The sequence below is a fragment of the Pseudochaenichthys georgianus genome, chromosome 2 (genome assembly GCF_902827115.2).
Source record: "Pseudochaenichthys georgianus chromosome 2, fPseGeo1.2, whole genome shotgun sequence".
Lineage (NCBI taxonomy): Eukaryota > Metazoa > Chordata > Actinopteri > Perciformes > Channichthyidae > Pseudochaenichthys > Pseudochaenichthys georgianus.
The window spans coordinates 4,007,085-4,030,241 of NC_047504.1; the positions used below are offsets into that span (position 1 = coordinate 4,007,085).

At 44.6% G+C, this 23,157-nt stretch overlaps 1 protein-coding gene across 2 annotated transcripts in view; it reads left to right on the plus strand.

Moving 5' to 3' along the window:
- spega (striated muscle enriched protein kinase a) overlaps positions 1-23,157 on the plus strand; it is a 48,426-nt gene that overhangs the window by 20,404 nt on the left and 4,865 nt on the right. For both annotated transcript variants that reach the window (XM_034098293.1, XM_034098299.1), the window contains exons 3-34: positions 1,497-1,595; positions 3,886-4,051; positions 5,149-5,982; positions 6,156-6,571; positions 6,748-6,894; positions 7,323-7,505; positions 9,631-9,797; positions 9,976-10,064; positions 10,194-10,369; positions 10,445-10,628; positions 10,989-11,062; positions 11,384-11,542; positions 11,634-11,823; positions 12,035-12,264; positions 12,344-12,463; positions 12,556-12,660; positions 12,857-13,063; positions 13,158-13,281; positions 13,437-13,609; positions 13,963-14,075; positions 14,156-14,324; positions 14,815-14,914; positions 16,906-17,106; positions 17,484-17,541; positions 17,623-17,700; positions 17,775-17,947; positions 18,071-18,097; positions 18,184-18,336; positions 18,429-18,471; positions 18,576-18,641; positions 18,981-21,621; positions 21,705-21,872. In XM_034098293.1, the coding sequence (XP_033954184.1) occupies positions 1,497-1,595; positions 3,886-4,051; positions 5,149-5,982; positions 6,156-6,571; positions 6,748-6,894; positions 7,323-7,505; positions 9,631-9,797; positions 9,976-10,064; positions 10,194-10,369; positions 10,445-10,628; positions 10,989-11,062; positions 11,384-11,542; positions 11,634-11,823; positions 12,035-12,264; positions 12,344-12,463; positions 12,556-12,660; positions 12,857-13,063; positions 13,158-13,281; positions 13,437-13,609; positions 13,963-14,075; positions 14,156-14,324; positions 14,815-14,914; positions 16,906-17,106; positions 17,484-17,541; positions 17,623-17,700; positions 17,775-17,947; positions 18,071-18,097; positions 18,184-18,336; positions 18,429-18,471; positions 18,576-18,641; positions 18,981-21,621; positions 21,705-21,872 (7,833 nt within the window). The remainder of the gene's footprint in view (positions 1-1,496; positions 1,596-3,885; positions 4,052-5,148; positions 5,983-6,155; positions 6,572-6,747; positions 6,895-7,322; positions 7,506-9,630; positions 9,798-9,975; positions 10,065-10,193; positions 10,370-10,444; positions 10,629-10,988; positions 11,063-11,383; positions 11,543-11,633; positions 11,824-12,034; positions 12,265-12,343; positions 12,464-12,555; positions 12,661-12,856; positions 13,064-13,157; positions 13,282-13,436; positions 13,610-13,962; positions 14,076-14,155; positions 14,325-14,814; positions 14,915-16,905; positions 17,107-17,483; positions 17,542-17,622; positions 17,701-17,774; positions 17,948-18,070; positions 18,098-18,183; positions 18,337-18,428; positions 18,472-18,575; positions 18,642-18,980; positions 21,622-21,704; positions 21,873-23,157) is intronic.

The following is a 23,157-nucleotide window of genomic DNA, read 5'->3' on the forward strand; positions in this document are numbered from 1 at the left end:
TGTCTGATTCATCTTCTGACCTTTTGATTTTTCTCGTCCCTCCTTGACTTCATCTGTTCACCCTGCTGATGTCATGTGGTCTGTGTTGTGGTTTCAGTGTGTGTGTGTGTGTGTGTGTGTGTGTGTGTGTGTGTGTGTGTGTGTGTGTGTGTGTGTGTGTGTGTGTGTGTGTGTGTGTGTGTGTGTGTGTGTGTGTGTGTGTGGTGCATTGTGTTCCCTTCAAGAAAATCCGTTCTCCATATCATCTTTTCTGAATTATTTTGCTTTTGCATCTTCCTTATAAAATCAAGCCTGTTATCAATGGATGTTGTACCTGTCCTTCTTTCTGTTGCACACATTACTTATGTTTTTGTGATTTTTGTTTCTGTGAACTTATCTCTTATGACATTTTCTAGATGGGTGGCATTTTCTTCATTGCTGATGCAAATCACTTCATGTTGTTCCACTCATACTGATCTTTTGGAAAGGTTACCCAGTTATCATCATAATGAGGTATTATGAGGTACTGTGTTTAATGACTATAGCAGGTGACCTATTTATATAAATATGAATCTAAAGAAACAAACCGATGCAGACTGATCAGAGAGTAGGGCTGAACGATATGTCGTGTCATGGCGATAACCGCGATATGCGCATGCGCGATATTCACATCGCAGGGACGTGCGATTTCATTAATTATTTTTTTTAGGACGTGCGATATTAAGTAGGCACATTAACTCAAACACGTCATGTTACAATTATTTTGCTGCTTGCTACAAAAGGAAAACTTGCGCGGCTCTCATGTCAGGGGTACTTGAGTGAGTGACATGCAGGCTCTGCATGCACAGCACCAATCACAATCATTCTTGATCAGATCACAGCAGGCCCCGCCCCGCTAGTTTGCAGACCACCAAAACACCGGTAAAAAATGAGCGAGGCACAGGAGGACAATACCGGGGAGAGAAAAGCAACATCTGCCACCTGGAACTATTTTGGATCCAAAAAGGTTCTTCTCTTCTTCATTCACAGGTGAACCCTGATTTGAGGGGAAGCAACATGCATTATCATGACATGTTAGATCATGACATGGTATGATGAGTCAATCAGTTAAGATCCAGACTTCCGTGACTAAAATCCTTCATCCGGTTAAATATAGTTAAAACAAACGCAATATATATCGCAGGGGAAACAAATATCGCAATGTCAGTTTTTTTCAATATCGTGCAGCCCTATCAGAGAGCATCTTTACATTACCCCGCCTCCATGTACCAGCCATCTTTTCATAAGTCACAGCTGGCTCCATGTCACGCTCAAGCTTCAACCCATTTGATTTCACATTCGGGGCCCATCTCAAGGCCCCATCGAATTCTGTCTCGCTAAGCAAAAGTGAAAAGTCATTTTCACCGGGTCTCTGTTGTTAATATCCCTCTCCTTTTCCCCAACTCAATTTCTCTTTTCCCGATTTCCATCTTCTTTCCCCATCCGAACTCATCTCTTTTTGCTTCCCTTTATTTCAGACTCTGAGACCACAGAAGATGAGACCACAGAACCTCAGATGGAAACAAAAGAAGGGCTCGGGAGGCACCAAGACAAGGCCGGACGGAGAGGACCTTCAGGTAGGTCATCTAAAACATATTGCTGAGGTTGTGTACACATTTTGCTTCTCCTGGATTAGCTCTTCAAAGATGTAATTTCACCTTTTTCTTATGTATATTTTTATAGTATGAAACATGCATTACTTGTCAAAAATGTGCAGCGGGCAGCATCCACAGAGTCAGTAGCTATTTAAACCTTATTTATAGTCAATATGACTTACTGCAGCACCAACATCACTGCCAAAAACACACTTCTTCAAAATGATGACTCAAGGCAGATTGATATATGTAATGGAGGTTGTTATCAAGCCAGCCAAAGCAGTGTGTTAGATCAATTCAGAAAAGAAGGGTCGTCTATTAATCAGAACGTTGCATCACCACAGAATGTGACGTCCATTTCCCATGAATCCCTAATGCTGTGATGCAACAAAGTGACACACTGCCCTAGTTTCAGCAGGGAACCTGTCTCAGGTCTGGATCCCTCTGCAAAAAAAAGATGACATTGTTGGATGAATGAGATCGAAGATAAATGCGGCAATTATTTTACATTGTGTGCTTTGACAGTTTAAATCAATAAGGAAATAAATATGGGGCATTTAGTACAGCAAACCAAAGCACAAGAGCAGCGCTCAAAAGAGAAAGGACAAGAGAGAACAAGGAGATGTAACAGCTAAACTGACAATGGGGGGGCCAAAACAATATTTGCACCGGGGCCAATCACAACCTTGTTACGCCACTGGGTAAGACCATGGAAATTGTGATTTGTTTTGGGCTCATTTTCTGACATCTCATTCACAGTAGTCTGTTAAACAAGACAATCCCTGGAAAGATCAATAGGAAATGATAGTAATTGTTAATTGCAGCCATGCAGTTTTCCTATTTAGATCAGGGTTTGATCACAAAAGCACAGTTCTCGGTCGTTTTTACCCTGTCTTTAATTAATTGTGACAACAACAAGAATTACTTGCCTTTATTTATTATATAGGTTTTTGTGCATGGTAAAAAATTGAAGAGTGTTTCTTGTTCTATCCCATCAACCTATTTGGTCTAAAATACAGAAACCAATTTCAATTTAGAGTGCTTTCACTTTTGACATGACGATGGCCAAATAAATGTTCACTCCCCACGATCTCGTTCGTAATGCAAATGTAAAAAAAGGATTTGCCTTTCCTATCAGCTCAAGAATTCCTCAAGACTATTCACTCATTTGCTAAAATGGTGTCGGTGGACTGGCGTCACAGAACCTGCCTGCCCTCAGCGCCCGTTCCTAACTGGGCAACAGGATGGCTGAATATAGATCTCTAACATTGACACCTGCACCGAATAGACATTTCACATTCTTCCCTCGCTTGTTCACAGTGTTTGCACTTTCTAGGCTTACGTGTTGGCGGGCTGACTACGCCCTCATCACATCCCTCCTGAGACAAGAAGCAGAAAAAAAGAGAATATCAAATGAGGGAGGGATGGATGAGGTGATGCATCGTTTGTTCTCTTCTAGAAGCAGATTCCTGTTTCCTCTGCTGCATACCAAAATGTAGAACGCCTTGTTAAAGACAAAGAGGATGCTTCTTAAATGGTGCGAAATATTTCGTTTTGTTTGACTTCAGACTGATTTGTTTAGATCTAATGTGCATGCATGAGACAGATTGTTTGGGAGAATTCTCCATTAGCTTCGTAAAAATACTGCAAGACAACAGAGAGAAATGAAAAGCAGCACTTTAAAGCTCAATATGTCAAGTCTGATCTGTGTGATATTTCCTTATAGTTCTGTTGCTGATATAGTTAGTTTTTCTGATTCTGGCGCTGAGTCAGTACAGTTTGCGATGGCAGTGGGAGCCTGCCGTTTTATATCCTCGGCACCATCGCTGTTTCAACGTTTCCGTCGTTAAAGCAAGATGCTGACTGCCCTTTCTTTTCGCTGCCAAAGCATTCCCGTCTTCGTTGCTCATCACTAAAACGTCAATCATCACCTGATTTGCGACGGGGGAGGATCTCTCTAAGTGGTGCATGCTCCAGCAGAGTAGCCCTTACACATTTGATTTCTTGTTTCCACGCAATCAATAGACCCTTTATCCATCCTAGCTCTTTTTGATGCTTAATGATGATCCTGCACTCCACTTTACATCACCAGTGGTCCGCGGACCACACATTGAGAAGCACTGCTCTAGGGAGTGACCCAGCCCTTCATATATTTTTCTGTATGTGGCCCTCTGTGAAAAAAGTGTGGACACCCCTGCATTATGCAGACATAAAACACAATATAAAACATACTGTATATTTGTGATTCCTTTTTAATGTCTCCTCTCTGCAGGGGAGGGAGGCGGGATGATGGACTACAACCCAGATGCGTCGGATCGCAGGGCCACACTCCCTGGTGGCTATGACCCCGTGGTGGAACGAGAGCTCCGAGCTCTAGGATCTCGCCCTCCAGGGTCTCGCCCTCCAGGGTCTCACTTGGACCCCACAAACCCTGCCAGGCAAGCCCTCGGAGGGGCTCCCGCTGAGGGAGCCCCCCCTGTCCGTCACCTGGGTGTGGAACCGCTAATCCGGGCGTCTCACGCTAACCTGGCACGGCCTGTTCAGGGGTCAGAGGAAAGTGTTTCTGTAGGCAGCGACTACTATGGGAGCATGTTCAGCCTCTACAGAGGGAGGACTTTTTCTATGCCGTTATAGCACATGGCATTTTATTTTTATGATCCCACTTTAACATAAAAAAAAGACTGGCCACAAACCCTAAATTGCAAAGAAATCCCAAGACATAACATCTGCCATAGACCCAACATGCAAAAACTGTATTCCATGTAATAAGTTCCAAAACTGTTAATTTTTTTTACTCTTATTTCATATATTCAAGCTTTTTTCATACAGTGTTGTTTCATTTTTGATGCCACACTTTCCTTCTGACTCTTTTTGTTGCTGTGAATGTGGTTTTGTTTTTATCTAACAATGATAACATATCCCTCTTAATATCATTGTTCATATTTCTAAAGCCATTAGAGAGGACTCAATGGCACAATCTGCTCAAATGTATTATTCAGCACTTTTGGAAACTGTGATGACTCTTTTTACCCACTGCATGTTTTGTAGAGACACCCCACACTTTTGGATTACACCATATCTTTATAGGTTTGCTGTGGCTTGCATGGGTGGCTGGCTTTGATTCAAGATACTATTAGCATGAACACAATTTAATAATCATGTAGTTCACAGGTTCTTTTTAGGCATGATGTTTTTGTATTTGAAGCAGGGGCATTTTGCAAGAGTTCACGTTGTAGATCTGCATTTTTGTTGCTGCATCATGCCTACAATTTCCAATTCAGTTTTTAAAAAATAATGAAATGTGGGCTAGACTTGATTTCAATTCCTATTTCTGCCATTTCATTTGACTTTGTCTGATGTGTTGCTTTCTGAAAATGAGACACAGACTTAACACAAGAAACTCACAACATGAAAACAAAATGACACAAATGGACATTCATCTGTTTCTTTCTTACTATTCCGACGCCTATGGAAGCTGCACTTGAGCTCTAACTTCACACCTCCATTTCCCCTCAATCCTTCCTCACCCCTATAGGACTCAAACTGCTGACGAATCACAGGGGCTCTCCTCCCGTGTCCCCCTGTCTCCTCCCCAGCACAAAAACAGCATCCCAGACCAAGAGCCAGAAAAAAAAAATCCCCAATCTTCTAAGACAGGCCAGGCATCAAGTGTTGTCATGACACCCAAACTGGCTCGCGCTGGGCCCAAGATATTCGACAAGGTTTGTGCTTTTGAGGGAAAAAGGGCTAGTGTGGATCCATCAGGAGGATCTAGATCTGGCCGAGCGGCTTCCTTCGACTCAGACGACAGCGGAAAGAAGTCAGGAGGCCCGAGCAAAGACGAGGAGCGGGTCCTGCAGGGCGCAGCTCAGAAACGCTCAGTGTTCAAACAACGGGCCTCGTCCTTAGAGGACAAGACGAGCTACTCGCAGAGGGTGCAGAGCTACCAGAGCAAGTTTGCAGAGGAGCTCCAGAGGATCAAGAAACTCGTGGGGAAACCGAGCTTGAAGAAGGCGTATTCCACCGAGAAGCTGTCACAGAAGGAGAGGCTCACTACGGGGAAAGTAGAGCCCATTCCTCCCCAGGTGGTTAAGAAGTTGGAGGAGAGGGAGCGAGCCCTGGAGGAGAGGAAAGTCGGGGAACAGGAAGTGGGCAGCAGAGTGCAGATGTCTCCACAGGCCCAGGGCAAAGGTCTGCAGAGTAACAGCCCTGAAAGGAGAAACATGACACAGCCAGATTCACAGGCGGAACCAGCGGATAGCTCACCACGAGGAAGAACAGGGAAAATCTCTGTTACCATGGAGACGGCGCCAGTTCACCAGTTACCAGGGCAACCATTGCCAACAGCCATAAGAACAAGCCTCACCAGGTTTGAAATACAAATGCTCTTTTACTGATTCATTCTAAAATGCATTTTTCTTACGTAAGGTGTGAACAAATCTTGAAGCAACATTTGAAATTGACTTCACACTTCCTTGAAGTCTGATTAAAAATGTTCTACTTGTCAGTGTTACATAACCATGTTCTTGTCTTTGCACACAGGGAAACCCTACAAAGCTGTCCTGAAGCTGACAAGGACGCACCAAAGTCTCAAAAATCCTCATCCCCCAGCAGAGACCTGGGGACAAAGAGGGACAACGGAGCGGGCCACAGATCACCAAGCCCCGACGGGAAGAGAAGATCTCCACTAACTGTGAGGGAACCAGGGTCCCAGTACCCTCCCAAGCCCCCCCGGCTCGCCCCGTCACCCACTCCTTCCATCAGCCCTCGCGTGAAAAGGAGGAAGGCCGAGACGTCGCCCGCCTTGAAATTGAACATCCCCACTATCCTGCTGGATGATGAACCCATGGAGACAGAATGTGAGGCAGACAGGAGCAACGAGAGGAGCCGGAGGAAAGAGGGGAGGGTCCGCAGGAGCAGGAAGGGTCGTTCTGTTCAACCCAGGTCTCCGGAGGAAGGTAGGACACATTTGTAGAAAGAGTAGCAGCAGCTACCACAGAGGAATGTAAAACCAAATGCATAAATGTTTAGCAACACCGTTCCAATAATGGCCACAAGCTGCACTGTCCAAAAATACTTGGACTAAATCTAAAAAGTTAGTTATGACTTCTTAAACGGGACCTCTTGTTTTCAGGGGGCTCGTCTGATGACTCCTACCTGTCTGCTGATGAGGAGCCAGCGGAGGGCCCGAGGTTTGAGAGGCCTCTTCAGGACACCAAGGCATGCAGTGGGTCAGAGGTGACGCTGACGTGCATCGTCACTGGGAGCCCGTTCCCTACAGGTACCACAGAGAACATTTGGCATACAGTATGGAACGCCAAGGCTCATTTTTGTTTCACTCGCTTGGAAGAATTGTAAAAAAATATGTTTGAAAAGGAAATAATACAAGAAATCCAGGAACGCATTTGTCCAACAATAATGATTTCAGGAAATCAGGAAATCAGTTTTAAGTCACATCATGTTTACTGGAAGAAGGTATTATGTATGTATTATATTATTAATATACTTTTCAGCCAAAAGATAACTATGTTTACTGAGGAAACAACCCAGTGGGACAATCCTTCTTGAAAGCCTGCAAAAACCGAAACCAATGGGCTTTATTCCTCACTCATCTTCGTACGACTGACTGGGCTATATCTGTTTTTCAGTGGGAGGGTTTTGTAACGTTTGTCATCTGCGTCGTGAATGTGCTTTTCTCTACCTCCTCAGTGACATGGAGGAAGAACAATGTGGAGATGCGCAGCGGGGCCTTGCAGTTGGTTAACGCTGAGGGGGAGAAGCACAGCCTGGTGATAAAGCAGATGAGTCCGAAGAGCGCCGGGTCGTACTGCGTGACGGCCGTCAACGCGGCGGGCAGCGCCACCTGCAGCGCCACGCTCTACATCCAGTCAGGTGAGGAGGAGGCGGGGGATGGATGGTGCCACTGTGACACATCTACAGGCATTTCAATGAACACACTCCTTGAAATACATGTTGACTCACACACACTTTAATCCCCTGCCAGCCCTCCTCCGCCTGACATTCTGTCTTAATGACAACAAAGGCCTGCCGGAGCTCAGCATCCCGAACCGGGGGCTCCTCGCAGCGATAGTTACCATAGCAACCCATTAATTCTCAAAGGCAGAATCAAAACGGCAGACCTGCCCCGTCACACAAAAGGTCCTCTGAGTCCTAAAGGCAGGCATGGCATTCAGAGTAAACACTGGAAATATTGCTTGTGGGAAAAAAGGTCGCTTTTACAAATGTACCCGCGCGGTGTGTGTGTCTGTGTGTTTATATTGTACGTGTGTACCACTCCTAAGAGTACACTCAGCTTGTGTCAATGCAACCTGCACCCCAGTTTTGTCAACAAATGTGAGCGTGCACTCTGGTTCTGTCTCAACAGCAGCGTGTTGCCATATTAGGCCAGTGGAGTCTTACTTGCCGGAGTATTTTTAGCCGCCCTCTTGTTCTCCCGGGTAATTGCAGTCTGCTTTATGTCGCCGTGCCAGATTACTGCTGCCGAAATCATAGTGTTTCTCATCTCTAGATTTCATGCTGCAGGGGCTTGGAGTTGTCAGAATGTTCTGAGAGATGATGTGAGTCACTTTAACTGGGGACAGAGGAGATCTATGGCCGGGTGATTTCAAATGTATAGAGGAAAGTGATTTGTGTGCCATAAAGGATGTCCAACCTCAATGTGATGACAGAGATTAACTCTCATTTATGATTAAACATCAAGTAATTATATTTCCCACAATATCCTCCTTATTTCTTCAGATGCTATCATCTTTGTTGGAATGCTACAGACTATAACAGTGACAGGAAGCAGAATAGAGGATGGGGCGGAAAAGAAAAGGTTAGCTGGCTCTGACTGTGCAGCAGTTGTGTAAGAGTTGGCAGGTTTGCGTAAATACTCCCGGGACTTATCCCCTGGTGCACAGACGCCGCTCAGAGATGTGACTCTAGGTAGGTTATTCTGTTGTTTTTCCTTTCAATGCCAGTGTGATGACAATGTATCTGAATCCCAACCTACCTTAGACAAGAAACCTGGTACTTTTCTATAATTCAGTCATTGGATGTATACTTGGATGTATTTTTCTGCTCATGCTGACAAATCTGTCCTGGTCTTGTTTGACCTGCAGATGACATGTATGCGCTTTTATCTATCCACTCTGCTTTTCTCCCCATGAGAGGACATGTTTTGATTCTCTTCCACGGATGGATGTTATACATTTTCACTTGTCACACTGTTATCAGCGTATGCCAGCGGTGTTACAGAGAAAGTGAGAAAAGCGAGGATAAAAAGAAAGAGAAACACGGAGGAGTCTAAAGAGAGGGAGTGTAGGGTGACAGTTTTATATTCCTCTATCCAGCAGCGAATTAACTCTGACTTTAGCAGAAGCTGCCGGGACTCCAGACACAGTGTCTGCTCTGGAACTCCATGGAGATAAGCGAATGATTGGGTCAGGGATTAAGGGATTAATTCATTATCTGTTTAGTCACAGACACTTCAGAGAGGTCCCTACGCTCCCCCTGTGTGTGTGTGTGTGTGTGTGTGTGTGTGTGTGTGTGTGTGTGTGTGTGTGTGTGTGTGTGTGTGTGTGTGTGTGTGGTGTGTGTGTGTGTGTGTGTGTGTGTGTGTGTGTGTGTGTGTGTGTGTGTGTGTGTGTGTGTGTGTGTGTGTGTGTACGTGGGTGTGCATGGCCCACTCATCTATAACTCTCTGCTCTATGTTGCCAACTGCTCTTCCTGGCAAAGATAGTCATCTCAGGAAAAGCAAGCAAAGACATCAGAGCCCTGACAGATTGGTGCATTCAAAAGGTTTAAAGAGCCTTCCTGGTGGAATGATAACCATATTCCATGAGATAAGCACTTAAGTAAGGAGAGACCTCCATGAAAACTCCCCAGTTAATGAATGACAATTACATTTTCAATACATAATAGCTCATTTCGCCATCAACTCAAGTGAAGGTGAATTAGAAGTAGCTGAAAGTCTGTTATACATATTGCCAGTATCTTTCTCCTTTTCTTACAGAGCCCACCCACATGCCATGTGGGAAACTATCCGGGGCCTTGAAAGTCAGTAGTAGGACGCAGTCAGAGGAGGAGTATCTGAGTCCTCAGGAGGAGGCCATGGAGCTCGAGGAGTCTCCTGCACCGAGGAAAAAAAGAGTCCACTTCCAGGAAGCTCCCTCATTTCAGGTAGGAGGAGGAGCTGTCAGGAACAAAGTCTTACTTTAGTTTTAAAGCTGATCTTCAGGACTGACTGACTGTCTAAGGATGCATACATCCCCCAAGAAATATGCTAACAATCCTAAATATACTGACCGAAAACAAATAACTAATACTAATACTGAGGTGTGTTGTGATCCTGTGAAAGGTGGCCCCATGTGACCAGGAGGTAACTCCAAGTCAAGATGTCGTCATCTCAGCTCAGGTCGCAGGGCAGCCCAATCCCATGGTGTATTGGTAAGACATCTTTCCTCAAATACATTTTCATAGACGCCATCTTCTCAGCCAAGGTCACACTCTGTAACACACCCTCCATTTAACACCTGAGTATAAACCACTGTGACAGCCACTTTATTTTTGACCCAGGTTGAAGGACGGAGTCTCTGTGAAGACAGCGGGGCGCTTCGCCGTGCGAGACACAGATGACGGCACGGCTGAAATGAGAATCAGCTCAGCGCAGAGGTCAGACGCGGGGCAATACGTCTGCATGATCACCAACGAGTACGGAGCCAAGCAAGCTGAGTGCAGACTGGAGGTCAAATGTGAGTCATGGAGAATGAATGTGCCTACGTAAATATAACACATATCTTCTAAAACGTCTGTTTTTTACTCATCAGCGTCTGCAAAAACAGCGCTGAAAATCACCAGCGAGGTTAAAGGTGTGGCGGTGAGGGCCGGAGAGTCGGCTGTGTTCGAGTGCCGCATTTCAGGACCCCCCGACGTGGATGTGGACTGGCTCTCCAACGGGAAGCTGATCCAGCCGGCGCTGCTCAACTGCAAAATGCCCTTTGATGGCAAGAGGTGGGTTCATGCATGTTTGAAAATGTATATTGGTGATGTCTGCGTGTCATTAATTTGGCCTCAGTGTTGATACGAGATGAAACGTGGGATGCCTTTAATGCCTTGAATATGTATCTTGCCCTAAAATAAATGTTGGTTGCTGGAATCACTTATATCCTTGGAACGCCAAAAGATCCATTGTTATGACTTGATATGTAACTGGTAAAGCGCTTTAACTGGTTTATCCAAGATTAGAAACATTTCAGGACCAAATAAAATCAGGCATTAATGCAATTACACAGGTTAAAAAAAACTTGAATGAATAAAGGTGTTTTTCTAATAGTAAAGTGATTTTTAAGATTTCACTGTCTTATCTTGCAGGTGCCGTCTGCTGCTAAATTCAGTACATGAGGATGATAGTGGAACATACACATGCAAGCTAAGCACCGCGAAAGGTAAAGTATTAGCTTTAGTTAAATAACTCCCAAATATTTCCATATATTTCAATTAAATTAGTTTAGTTTATTTATTTTTTCGAGCGTGTAAAACCAAAGAAAATACAAATGAAACAAAAGATGATACAGACATGATACAGTACTATACAAATGAATGCAATAACTAAACGAAATATTTAAATAATAATTGAATAATCTATAGTATCATTGTCTGATAACAATAAACAACAACACTTTAGCTAATAAAAGCTGTAAAAAATGTTTTGTGTGAATATGCTGCATAAAAGCTTGTTGCTAAGCATTGTGTGGTTCCGTCCACAGAGGAGTTGACCTCAAGTGCGAGCCTGAGAGTCACGCCGTCCATCGAGCCTCTGTTCACCCGTAAGCTGGACATCCTGGAGGTCATTGAAGGTCGCACTGCCCGCTTTGACTGCAAGGTGAGCGGATCCCCTGCGCCTCGCGTCACGTGGATGCATTTTGGTAAGAAACCACAGTGCCGTGTCTGATACTGAACATATAACGTGGTTTTCTAGATAGAAGAAGTGTCTGATTGTCGTGTTCATGCTTTCAGAGACGAGAGTGGAGGAGAGTGATAATGTTCGCATCCTTCAAGAGGGGGGTCGTCACTCGCTTGTTATCACCCACGTTAGCAGCGACACAGAAGGCTTCTACACAGCGGTCGCTCAGAACATTCACGGAAAATCTGATTGCACCGCTGAGCTCTACATGCAAGAGCCCCGAGCCGCCATCTCCTCTCACATGTAAGAGAAGTCATTCCTATGTGTCATTTTAAAGGCTTCAGAAGGGGAATAAATAAAACCAAGCTGTCAGTAAGGAAGTCAGAAAGCCTTCATTTTATCTCTAGGGAAAAGAAAGGGGAAAAGGAGTGAAGCTATGTGACAGGAGTTAAATAAATCCGTTCAAGTGGACGCCCTCAGATTTTTAAAATCAATATCTTTGTTGTCCCTCCAGGGCCAAGCTGGAGAAAATGCCATCCATCCCCGAAGAGCCAGAAGTGCTGGAGAGTGAAGTGGAGAAGAGGAGCATGCCGGACTTTGTCAAACCTCTGGCTGATGCGGAGGTGATTGAAGGCAAAGAGGCGCTGCTGAAGTGCAAAGTGTCTGGTCTGCCCTACCCAACCATCGCCTGGTACCACAACGGCAAGCGCATCGAGAGCAGCGAGGAACGCAAGATGAGCCAGCGTAAGCAAAAAGCAAAATAGCAAAGTTCAATTTTCCGGGGAGAAGTTGGTAAATAATAAAGTGTGTGTGTGTTCTTCAGACAGGGATGTCCACAGTATGGTCCTTCGGAGCGCTTGTCACGCTCATGGGGGCGTCTATAAGGCGGTCATCTCCAACCGATTGGGAAAAGCAGCCTGCTATGCACATCTATACGTCACAGGTGCACAGGGAGGGGCTTACGTTCTGATACCACAGTCAAGAGATTTCAATATGTGCTATATTATATGAATTGTATTTATCATTTGAAAACAGATATTGTTCCTGACCCCCCTGATGGCCCCCCAGTGATAGAGGCTATAACAGGGAAAACAATAAGCCTCAGCTGGAAGAGGCCAAAGAGGCTGGACCCTTCTTATGGTAGGTTTATTAGTTTCTAGGATACCAATATCTTTTATCCGCAATCTTGCGAAATATCTTCACCCAAAACATTTGAAAGAAAAATTACTTTACATAAAACGCTTGCGGGGAAATCTATTTACAGCATGCCCCAGATGCCTTCTGTTTTTAAGAACATCATCAGGACATATTTTTAAAACAAAACGCCTTTCTTCAGATGCCGGCTCCTTGCTCTATGTGGTGCAGCAGCAGCCTCTGGGCTCCATCCAGTGGTCTGTCGTGGCTTCCAACCTGAGGGAGACCAACTACACGGTCACCTCGCTGTCCAAAGGAGTCCGCTACGCTTTCAGAATCCTCACCTCCACTGGGAAGACATTGAGCAAACCATCAGCCTCCACTGACCTGGTCCAGCTGCTGGACAGAGGTGACACCCATGAGAAGTTGCCCATGCATCATCTGAGGTTATGATGTTTTGCTTTCATAACATGTTTCCTTTTACAATCTTGTCCCCCCTGTAGGACCCTATTTGAGAAAAGCCCCAATTATTCTGGACAAACCGGACATCGTTTATATGGTCGAGAACCAACCTGCAAGCCTCACCATCACACTGAACCACGTGCATGCCGTTGTCACCTGGAAAAGGTTAGTCCATCTATCCCCAGCAGTTAGAGTTATTTGTACAAAAGTCATACACTTGTCTGCAGAGTGTGTGCTGCTAAAGAAGATCCTGTGTAGACTTTAAAGGACAACGGTTGATTGCTCGTGTGTAGCCCTCTAATGTCTTGCCTGTGTCCTAGGAGGGGGGTGGTCTTGGTCAACAGACCGGGGATGTACGAGATGAACATGCCAGACGACGACCAACACACCCTGAAGCTTCAGCGAGTCCGGAGCACAGACATCGGGCAGCTGGTGGTCACGGCCAGCAACCAGTTTGGCAGCGACCTGTGCACGCTTCAGCTGGCGATGGCAGGTCGGTTTAGTTCAGGGAGAAGCACACATGACACAATTTTCATTTCTGATTACATTCAAAGGACTCGCCGCTTACTCCTGGCAGTAGTTAATGACAACAAATGGCAGATGTGTGTAACTTAATTTGAGCTTCAGCTTTCACACATCTAAATAAAGCTTCTCTTAAAATGACTTTGGCAGAACCCTCATGGGTTCATCTATTTAGATTACTGGGACCAAAAGAATATATAGTATTTCTAGTATAGTAGTATAGTATGAAGTGGTATTTGAGGGAAGTTACTTTCAACTAATAATCCATAATGTTTTAGATTTTCATATCTGTCTGAACCTGTTTGACTTGTTTCTCTTCCGTAGTTGCTCCCAAGTTTGAAACCATCATGGAAGATGTGGACGTGCACATTGGGGAGACTTCACGCTTTGCTGTTGAACTTGAAGGCAAACCAGACCCAGATATCATGTGGTACAAGGTAACAATTGCTTAATATCAGATAAGACTGTTTCCTTTATAGTTGCTGTGGTACTGAAATCGTATTGTTGTTGTTTGCAGGACGATGTGCTTCTCTCTGAGAGCAGCCACTTCACATTTGTGTACGATGACCCAGAATACTCCCTCGTTGCCCTAAACGCCCGCCCCGAACACTCCGGTGTTTACACGTGCACTGCAAAGAACTTAGCTGGCTCCAACTCCTGCAAAGCAGAACTCACGGTCCATACAGGTCTGCAAACACACTTTTCACAGGACAGATGTATCATAGAAAAATTGCAGAAATGCTGTGAGTGAAAAATAAATAAATACTGATTCATTCTCAATCAATTTTGTTTTAAAAATCATTCAAATAGGTTGACCCAAAGACCTTTTGCTCCATTTTCTGTTGATCTTTAACATTCAGTTTAGATTATATCCATTTGCCGACGGCAGCACACAGCAATATAAGCTGGTTGCTGTTGGAAATTGCACCGCTAAATCCACACCATACGGGCGGGACCACCAGGTGTTTAGAGACTACAATATGAAACCATCTGTCACTATGCTGACACACACACACACACACACACACACACACACACACACACACACACACACACACACACACACACACACACACACACACACACACACACACACACACACACACACACACACACACACACACACACACACACACACACACATAATGATAATGGCTATGTTGATGCTCCCTGCAGAGCGGAAAGAAGCAGCAGAGCCAATGGAGGACGAGGGAACCATTCTGAGGAAGATGAGGCGCTTGACGGATTACTATGATATCCACAAAGAGATAGGGAGGTGAGTGTGTGTGTGTGTGGCTGGCCACACACTCATGCTATCCCCCTTCACACACATTGAGCTCTAAGGGTCGGGCTGTGGGGGGGGCGGGGAGGCGCACCTGCTTAACAAGGGTTAACAGGAACGAGAGATGAGTCACCCGTCTGAGTGCAGAGAACCCATCAGCCGACTGATAAAACATTTCGGTGGAGACGGGCATTAAGTGAGAACTGGAGAGCATTGGGAATGACAGAGGGGCAAATCTTTTGTCTAACAGATGGTTTGGGAGGGCAGTAAACTCAAAATATAATTTCTTCTCACAAACACTACAGAAACACACTCCTAAAGAATGAAAGTTAATAATAAGATGGCAAAGAATATTTCATTATTTCATTAGTGGAAAAGGGCAAAACCACCAATCGTTAATAGTTTCTATTGATTTTTACATTTTCCAAAAAGAAAATACCAGCAATAACTCAGTACCATGTACGGAGTATTTGCATAATTGGAATCCACACACAGCATTCATCGTCCCAAGAGCATTAGAGTATTAAACAATGGTGTTGTACATGAACAATACAATCTCTCAGCTTAGTCAATTATCTTTTAATCCTTACAAGATTCGGAGGTTTCTCCCAATATGAGTTACCCAACCTATACAGTATCTCAACTTTTCTTAAGTCACAACATCAGATATCAGAAATGTCCACAACAGAAAGATGTCACCCCCAACCTCTTTTTCATTATAGCCTGTACATCGCTAAAATGAATAGAAATTGGTGACCTTCAAAAACCCATGAAAGTGGACTGGGGAGTTGTTGCCCTATGAAAACATGTATTCCTTCACTAAGATAAGGTTAGAAAATGAAGAAACAATATCGCAAAGAAATTGTTGACTGTTTTAATAGGGCACATTCGTTTGACTCATTTGCAGATTCTCTGTCCCCATTCTTAAAAAGCTATTTGTTTAGGTTGAAAGGCTAGTGAGTGACATTTGAGCTGACATGATTTTGTCCAGACACTGTTCACAAAGGTCAAGAATGTATTTCCATGCATAATAGTTATATTTCTGATCTATGCCCTAGAACAGGGGTGTCAAACTCAAGGCCCGGGGGCCAAATCCGGCCCGCCACTTCATTTAATGTGGCCCCACAAGAGCTCTGAACGAATATAATAAGTGTATTATACGGTTACATGCCGATTTCTGCACGTTGCACATAAACTACATGTCCCACAATGCATCTGGAATATGAAATTTTTTTCAGAATTATATTTTTTTCAGAATTTGAATTTTCTTCCAGAATGTGACTTTTTTTATTTTATTTTTTTTAAATAATTTTGTGACATTCTCACTGAAGAGACTTCCAATGATTTGCCCTAGACTTCTGCTTTCAGACGTAGTTAATTATGAAGTTATTACCCTATCCGATAATGATAAAATGCCGAGGCAATAATGTAATACATACGTTTATATTAAATATTTACATATGTCTTTTCATATAGTCTAAAAGTCACAACCGGCCCTTTGAGTGCAACCATAATGCTGATGTGGCCCGTGATGAAATTGAGTTTGACACCCCTGCCCTAGAATAAGGTCACTGTAGTACACTTACTTACTTTCTAGTGTGACTGTCAAATAGAAAAACAAGTACCGTACTTTTCGGACTATAAAGCGCACCTGCATATAAGCCGCAGCAGCTAAATTGTCCGTCTGTCTTGCTCTCGTTCTGTCTCTCGGTTCCACTTTTACTTTGGCGCGCGACCTGTCTCACTCTTTTCCAGCCTCCAGCTTTTCCTGCTGGAGCCCGCCGCTTAGAGGTGGCGGGCGCGGACCGGTCATAGAGCCCATAGAGTTAAAGGTGGTTAATTGTACCTGTAAAATCCAAATATTTAGGAGGTTCCCTAGTGGCCGTTAGCTGTACAAAAAAAATGGGGGAAAAAGTCGCGGTTTATAGTCCGAAAAGTACGGTAGTTCATGTTTGGTAATATGTTAAACCCACTTCCTGATGCAGGGGTGCCTTCTCCTATGTGAAGAGGGTGGTTCAGAAAAAGGGAAAGGCGGACTTCGCTGCCAAGATCATTTCTGCGGGAGGAAAGAGGAAGGCCTTGGCCCTGGGAGAAATGCAGCTGCTGTCAGAGCTGGACAACGAGAGGATTCTCTGCTACCACGACGCCTTTGAGAAGAAGAGCGTGGTGGTACTCATCACAGAGTTGTATCCTTTCAGTGTCAATTCTTAATCCATGGTAGGAATGACATACTTTATCATGCCCTTTCTATTCTCTATTATCCCTTCACACATGTGCAAACTTGTTCATAACTCTACAGCAGTGTAAAAAAGTACATTGCTAAGTACAAGTGCTCTCAAAAGCATCTGAAGGGCAAAAAAGATCCAAAGCATTAATCCTTATGTCTCCTGCAGTCCCCCGGAGGCATGAATGAAGCGCAGCGGAGCTCTTTCTCTCTGACTCATCGAGTGGAATTAGCAAGAGATAGCATGCGTGGGAGTTTTGCTCATTTATAATTCATTGCTCGTGGACTGTGCATTCGAGTCACACCTCTTGTCTCTTTTCCTCAACTGCTTGTGTGAAGATGTCACGAGGAGTTGCTGGAAAGAATTGCCAAAAAAACATCAGTGAAGGAACTGGAGGTTTGTGTGCTTCTGCTCCCTGCATTGCGCTATCATTACGTAACATGACTGTGAAGCTCAGGCTCTTGTGTTCCAACACAGATCCGCTGGAGTGTGCAGCAAGTGTTGGAAGGTCTTCGTTATCTTCACCAAAAAAGCATCGCCCACCTTGACATAAAGGTCAGGCCATCCCACGCATGGTGCTGCATCAATGTATTTATTTCCGATGTATTTATAACTGTTTCCTGTTGTAGCCGGAAAATATTTTAATGTCAAGTCCCGGGAGTGACCAGATCCGAATTTGTGACTTTGGTAACGCCATAAAACTGGAGCCCTCTGAGGAGTACTACAGCAAATATGGCACGCCAGAATATGTCGCACCAGAGATCGTTAACCAAACTCCAGTCTCCACGGCAACAGACATATGGTGAGCCACCTGTTCTCCAGCATGGAGATGTGAAAAACACTGCAGGCTCTACCTTACTGGCAAGGAAATACAATCTCTTTCATGTTGTTCCACTCTGTATTCATCTGTGCTGCTCTCCCACAGGCCCGCTGGTGTCCTCACGTACCTCTGGTAGGTTACATACATTTACTTTTTCCTTCTAACATAACCAAACATGTTCTCATTTGGTGATAATGTGTTTTTGTTGCTTTCTCCAGCCTTACTGGTGTGTCTCCTTTTGCCGGTGAGAATGATAGAGCCACTGCCTTAAACATCCGTAACTATAATGTGGCGTTTGAGGAGAGCATGTTCGCTGACCTCTGCAAAGAAGCAAAGGGATTTGTCATCAAGCTTTTGGTGGCAGACAGACTGTAAGCATATTTGACTTTGTCCTTACATGAACATGCCATTTTTTCTTTTAACAGCCTCTAAATTCCTCATATATATGTATTTTCTCTTCTAGGAGGCCAAGTGCTGTCGAGTGCCTTCGTCATCCTTGGTTTAAGGTGAGTTGTCATTTAGAAAGTTTACCACCCGGCCCCTAAACTATATGTGTTATAAGATATTCTTTCAAAGAAGGTAAAGGATTGTGGCTTTTTTTGTCTTGCAGTCAGCCATGGACAAGAGCATCAACACATCCATGCTAAAGCAAGTTTTGTCAAGAAGGAAATGGCAGGTAAGACAATCAAAATGTATTTCATTTGTGGAATCATCTTTAAAGTAGGAATTTAGTATTGTACTGCTGTTTTGCTGTCGTCTTTTTTCATATAGTGTTATATTATGTAGGATAAACTTAGTAAAAAATTACAAAAATTGTCGTATTAGACATAATCCAATAATAAATTAACCTCTATAAGTGTTGGGATAATACTGGAGATGGCATAGCTTTATTTCCAAAATTAACAAACACTCTGTTTCAGTCCGTATGTTGTCTTACCGACTCTGAACTGAAGACTTTGTACGAAATAGGGAAATGAAGATACTATCTCACGATGTCCTCTATTGTGTTTTTCAGCGTTCCCTTATCAGCTACAAATCCAAGATGGTGATGCGTTCGATCCCAGAGCTTTTGAATGAATCAACCAACCACGTCTCCATTGTTGTGGCGCGGCACTTAAAAGAAGGCACCCCACCCCCCTCCTCTTCCTCCGACTCCGATGCAGATGTGGACGAGCTTCCCTTCATTCCTATGCCGCTCTCTATGGTCTTTTCTGGTTCCAGGGTCTCTCTCAACGAGATCCCGGGGGACGAAGAGGGTACTGCATGGCCAAGTGTTGCCGCTGATCGCTCGAGGAATAAGGACAACATGGAGGTGGAAGGTACGAGAGAAGAGGCTTACAAAAGCAGGAAAGATGAAGAGGAGACCCCTGATGAGGACAAAATGGAACAGACGAAAAGAGAGAGCCTGAAAAAAGAATCAAGTGTGGAGATGGACGAACCGCAGACAAAATCCAGACGGGCAACCATGAGGAGAGGGAGCTCTGCTGACTCCGCACTGCTTCTCCACATTGACCCAGAAGAGGGAAATGCAAAACAGGATTCAGAAGGAAGTGACAAGAGCCTGAAGAAGGCTGTTTCCATGGAACTACCCAATCGCAGCCCCAGCCCCGGGGGGACCAAGTTAAGCCAGGAGGATTACGCCCTGAAACTGGAACTGATGAGGCAGCGGTTGCTCAGGGGAGGGAACGCAGACAAGAAGATGAGCGGCCTGCGAGGGCCCTTGTTTGAAACGCTGGGCATGGAAGATGAGAGGCGGACGGGGTCTCTCGATAGGAACGTGAGGAGATCCAGAGCGGGGCCATCAACTCTCACCAGAGCCGCCTCTACAGAGACGACTACAGAGGACACGCCAAAGACCAAAGTTTTCTGTAAAAGCGTCTCCTTCAGCCAGGGGGATTCTGAGCCCATGCCCCTGCACCGCCGGTTTGGAGCCCCCTTAGAGATCCCATCCGTTGGCAATGGCAGCATAGAAGGGAAGAAGCTACAGGAGGCCACGTCAATGTCCGCGCTCACAGAACAAACAACGATGGAGTCTAGATCTGCAACGCCTACAAAAAAGACTTCCTTTATACTCCCAACAGCAGGAAGAATGGACCAACAGAACAATGTGAAAGAACGGAAAGATTTGCAAAGTATGAATGAGAAGAACATGGATGAGATTATCGAGAAACGGACCAAAACCCAGTTAGAAAAGCCAGAGGAAGTAGAATCTGATTCTAGATCCCCTTCTGTAATTACTCCTATAATTGTAATAGAGGAGGATGATGATGAAGAAGAAGAGAAGAAAGAATATCCCGAGTTGCATATTAATGAAAAAGGTACAAAGGCAGAAGAAAATAAACCATCATCTGCATATGCAAGTGTTTTTCAAGCAGTTGCGGGGCAATCTCACACATCTGAACAACACGCTGCTATCAGAGCCACAGAAAGTCCAACATTACCCGAACACCCCGCAGTGTTCGCTAAAGTAGCAACTGCTGATCGATCTCCCAGTGTTATTTCCACATCATCCAACCCTGATCTCACTGCTGCCCGCCAGCCTGTGCTCAGAACAGACATCAAAGACATCGGCTCAGAGGAGGTCTTTGAAGCGAGGTTTAAGAAGCGGGAGTCCTCTTTGACCCGTGGCCTTCGGAAACTGACCAGAAATAAATCAGAAGAGAAATCCCCCCTACTAAACCGGAAGGAGGGCGAGGCGGGGGAAGATGTTTACAGGCCGGGGGCAAGGGGGGCACCTGTTGAAATGGTGCCCAAAGGACTTCAGGAGAAATCCAAATCGGTTCAAGATTTAAGAGAAGACGATAAGGAAACAGGCCTCAGTTTGATCGGGAGGTTTTCCTTGCGGGCCAAGAGGTCATCGTCCGTTGATAAGAAGGCTGAGAAACCAAAGGAGGAAAAGCCTCAGGAAGTGCAGGAAGCGGCTGTGAGCAAGAGGGTTTCGTGGGCTGTCGGTCGCAGTAAGTCCCTGGATACAAAGACGGATGAGAGAAAAGCTGACGAGTCTTCGGTTTCTGCTATGAGGCGCAAGTTTGAGTCCAAAGTAGCAGGAATCTCGGCCAAAATAAGGACCAAATCAGAGGAGAGGAAGGACGCTGGGGGAAGTCAGAAAGAGCTGGTGCTAAAGGATTTGAAGAAAGTCAATGACTCCCCGGTCCTGGCAATGCGACATAAGTTCGAGAACCAAATGGCAGGAATCTCCTCGAAAATCCGCAGTCAGTCTGAGGAGAGAAAAGAGGATGAGGAGGGAAAGAAGACGCCCCTGTTCTCCCGCCATCGTCATTCCCAATCTGAGGGGCGAGGACTCAAAGGAATGGGCATCCCAGAGAATCAGCTGGCGAAACAGACCGGCTCCGCTGCATCCAAGGAATCAATTGAATCCACTTCGAGCATGCATTCCGAGAAAGCCTCAGAGGCGGAAAGGCGGTCACGCTGGGACAGGTGGGGTTTGAGGGGAAAGAAAGACAAAACCCCCTCTCAAACTGATCTGCCTTCATCCGTCCCCAAGGAGGAGGGTTTGTCAAAAAGCCGCTCCGCTTCGGATTTCGCTCCAGTGTTCCACATCAAACTGAAGGACCACATCTTATTGGAGGGGGAACCTGTCACTCTTACCTGCCTACCAGCTGGAAGTCCACCTCCAGAAATCACATGGACCATAGGTATCTGACCTTCCAAAAGATTCAGTTTTGTGCTTTAATAAAGTAGCTGCTATTCAGTCGCTTCAATTCTCTGTGTTTCCCAGATCGGAAACCGCTGGTGCTGGATGACAGAATCAACCTGATGTCCCACCCGGATGGAAGGCAGCTGCTCATGATCCCAAAGTCCAGTCGGAGGGACGATGGAGTTTATGAATGTGTAGCTACCAACCCCATAGCTGCCATCACCACCTCCTGCACACTGTCCATTGCTTGTAAGTATCCTATTTAGACTATAATTATATCATCACCCACAGAATAACCATTAGGATATCAAAGTCAAATTCAAACCAGCATTTTTGTATTCATTCTACACTATGGAGATCAAGAATTCACAATAACATGGAGTAATTGTTAAACTAGTAATAATTGTGTGGGTGAAGTATTCCTTGATCGTTGTTATTGAATAGAATGAGGTTGCTGGCAGCTGCGAAATGGAAAATCTTATTCATTCATTCTCAACTGCAAATGATCACATGGAGCGAGTTCTCTAACCAGAGGCACAGCTGCTCTATTGCCTTTCTCGCAGTAATTATCATCATGAGTTGAATTTTACGCAATTGAATTTTAATTGCGGGAAGAATGGTATGAATATTTATACAGTTGGAATACATATTAATGTCAAGAGATGAACTTTACGGTAGATTAATTTAATGGATTTTTGTCCCTTCTCGTATCCATCATGTAATGGATCCACTTCGAGCATGCATTACGATGTATCACTGGATGTGGATATCGAGTACACCATTGCACTTTATGTGCTGCTGCTAATTGGCTATCTTTCCCATTGGTTGGGTTTTATTTATAAATCTCTGCTTGGGTTGGTTCCCTCCTACATTTGCACATATATGTGTCAAAGAGAAAGTCCATATGGCCTGCGCTCCCAAGATGTTATTCAGATGCTGGTCCCTACAGTGAGAACACAACTGGGTAAAACAGCTGTTAGATATGCTGCCTCCACAGCTTGGAGCAATGTACAGAAGGAGCTGAAACTCTCAGATGTAGTCACTATGGGGGAATTCAGGTCCATCTTAAAGGACAGAGAACACGACACCATTAGTCGATGTGAGTGCTCGTATATCCTGAAATCGTTTTCAATGTTGCCAGTTTTTGAATGATTTTAATAGTTTGTTTTACTTCGCATATTGACTGGCTAATGTGCCATTTTATTTGTGTTTTACAGCTGTATTTGTCTGCCTTTCATGTCTGTGTTTTATATGTTAGATTTTAATCTCAATGAGTTTTTTTACCTGGTTAAATAAAGGAACATAATGGGGAACAAATTATGCTTCCTGTGATTTTGGAATGATCACACTACAAACTCCAGTCATGCCTTTGCTGACAGTGTGTGATGAGAACAACAACAGGGCTTAAATGCATCCCATGGTGCTCACAAGGGCAGCGATAATTATAATGAGACCTTTCAGGCTCCAGTGGAAAATTCATTTCTCAGACGTCTGCTGAAATCCATTGCTTTAGAACTTTATTTGTTATTGCTTT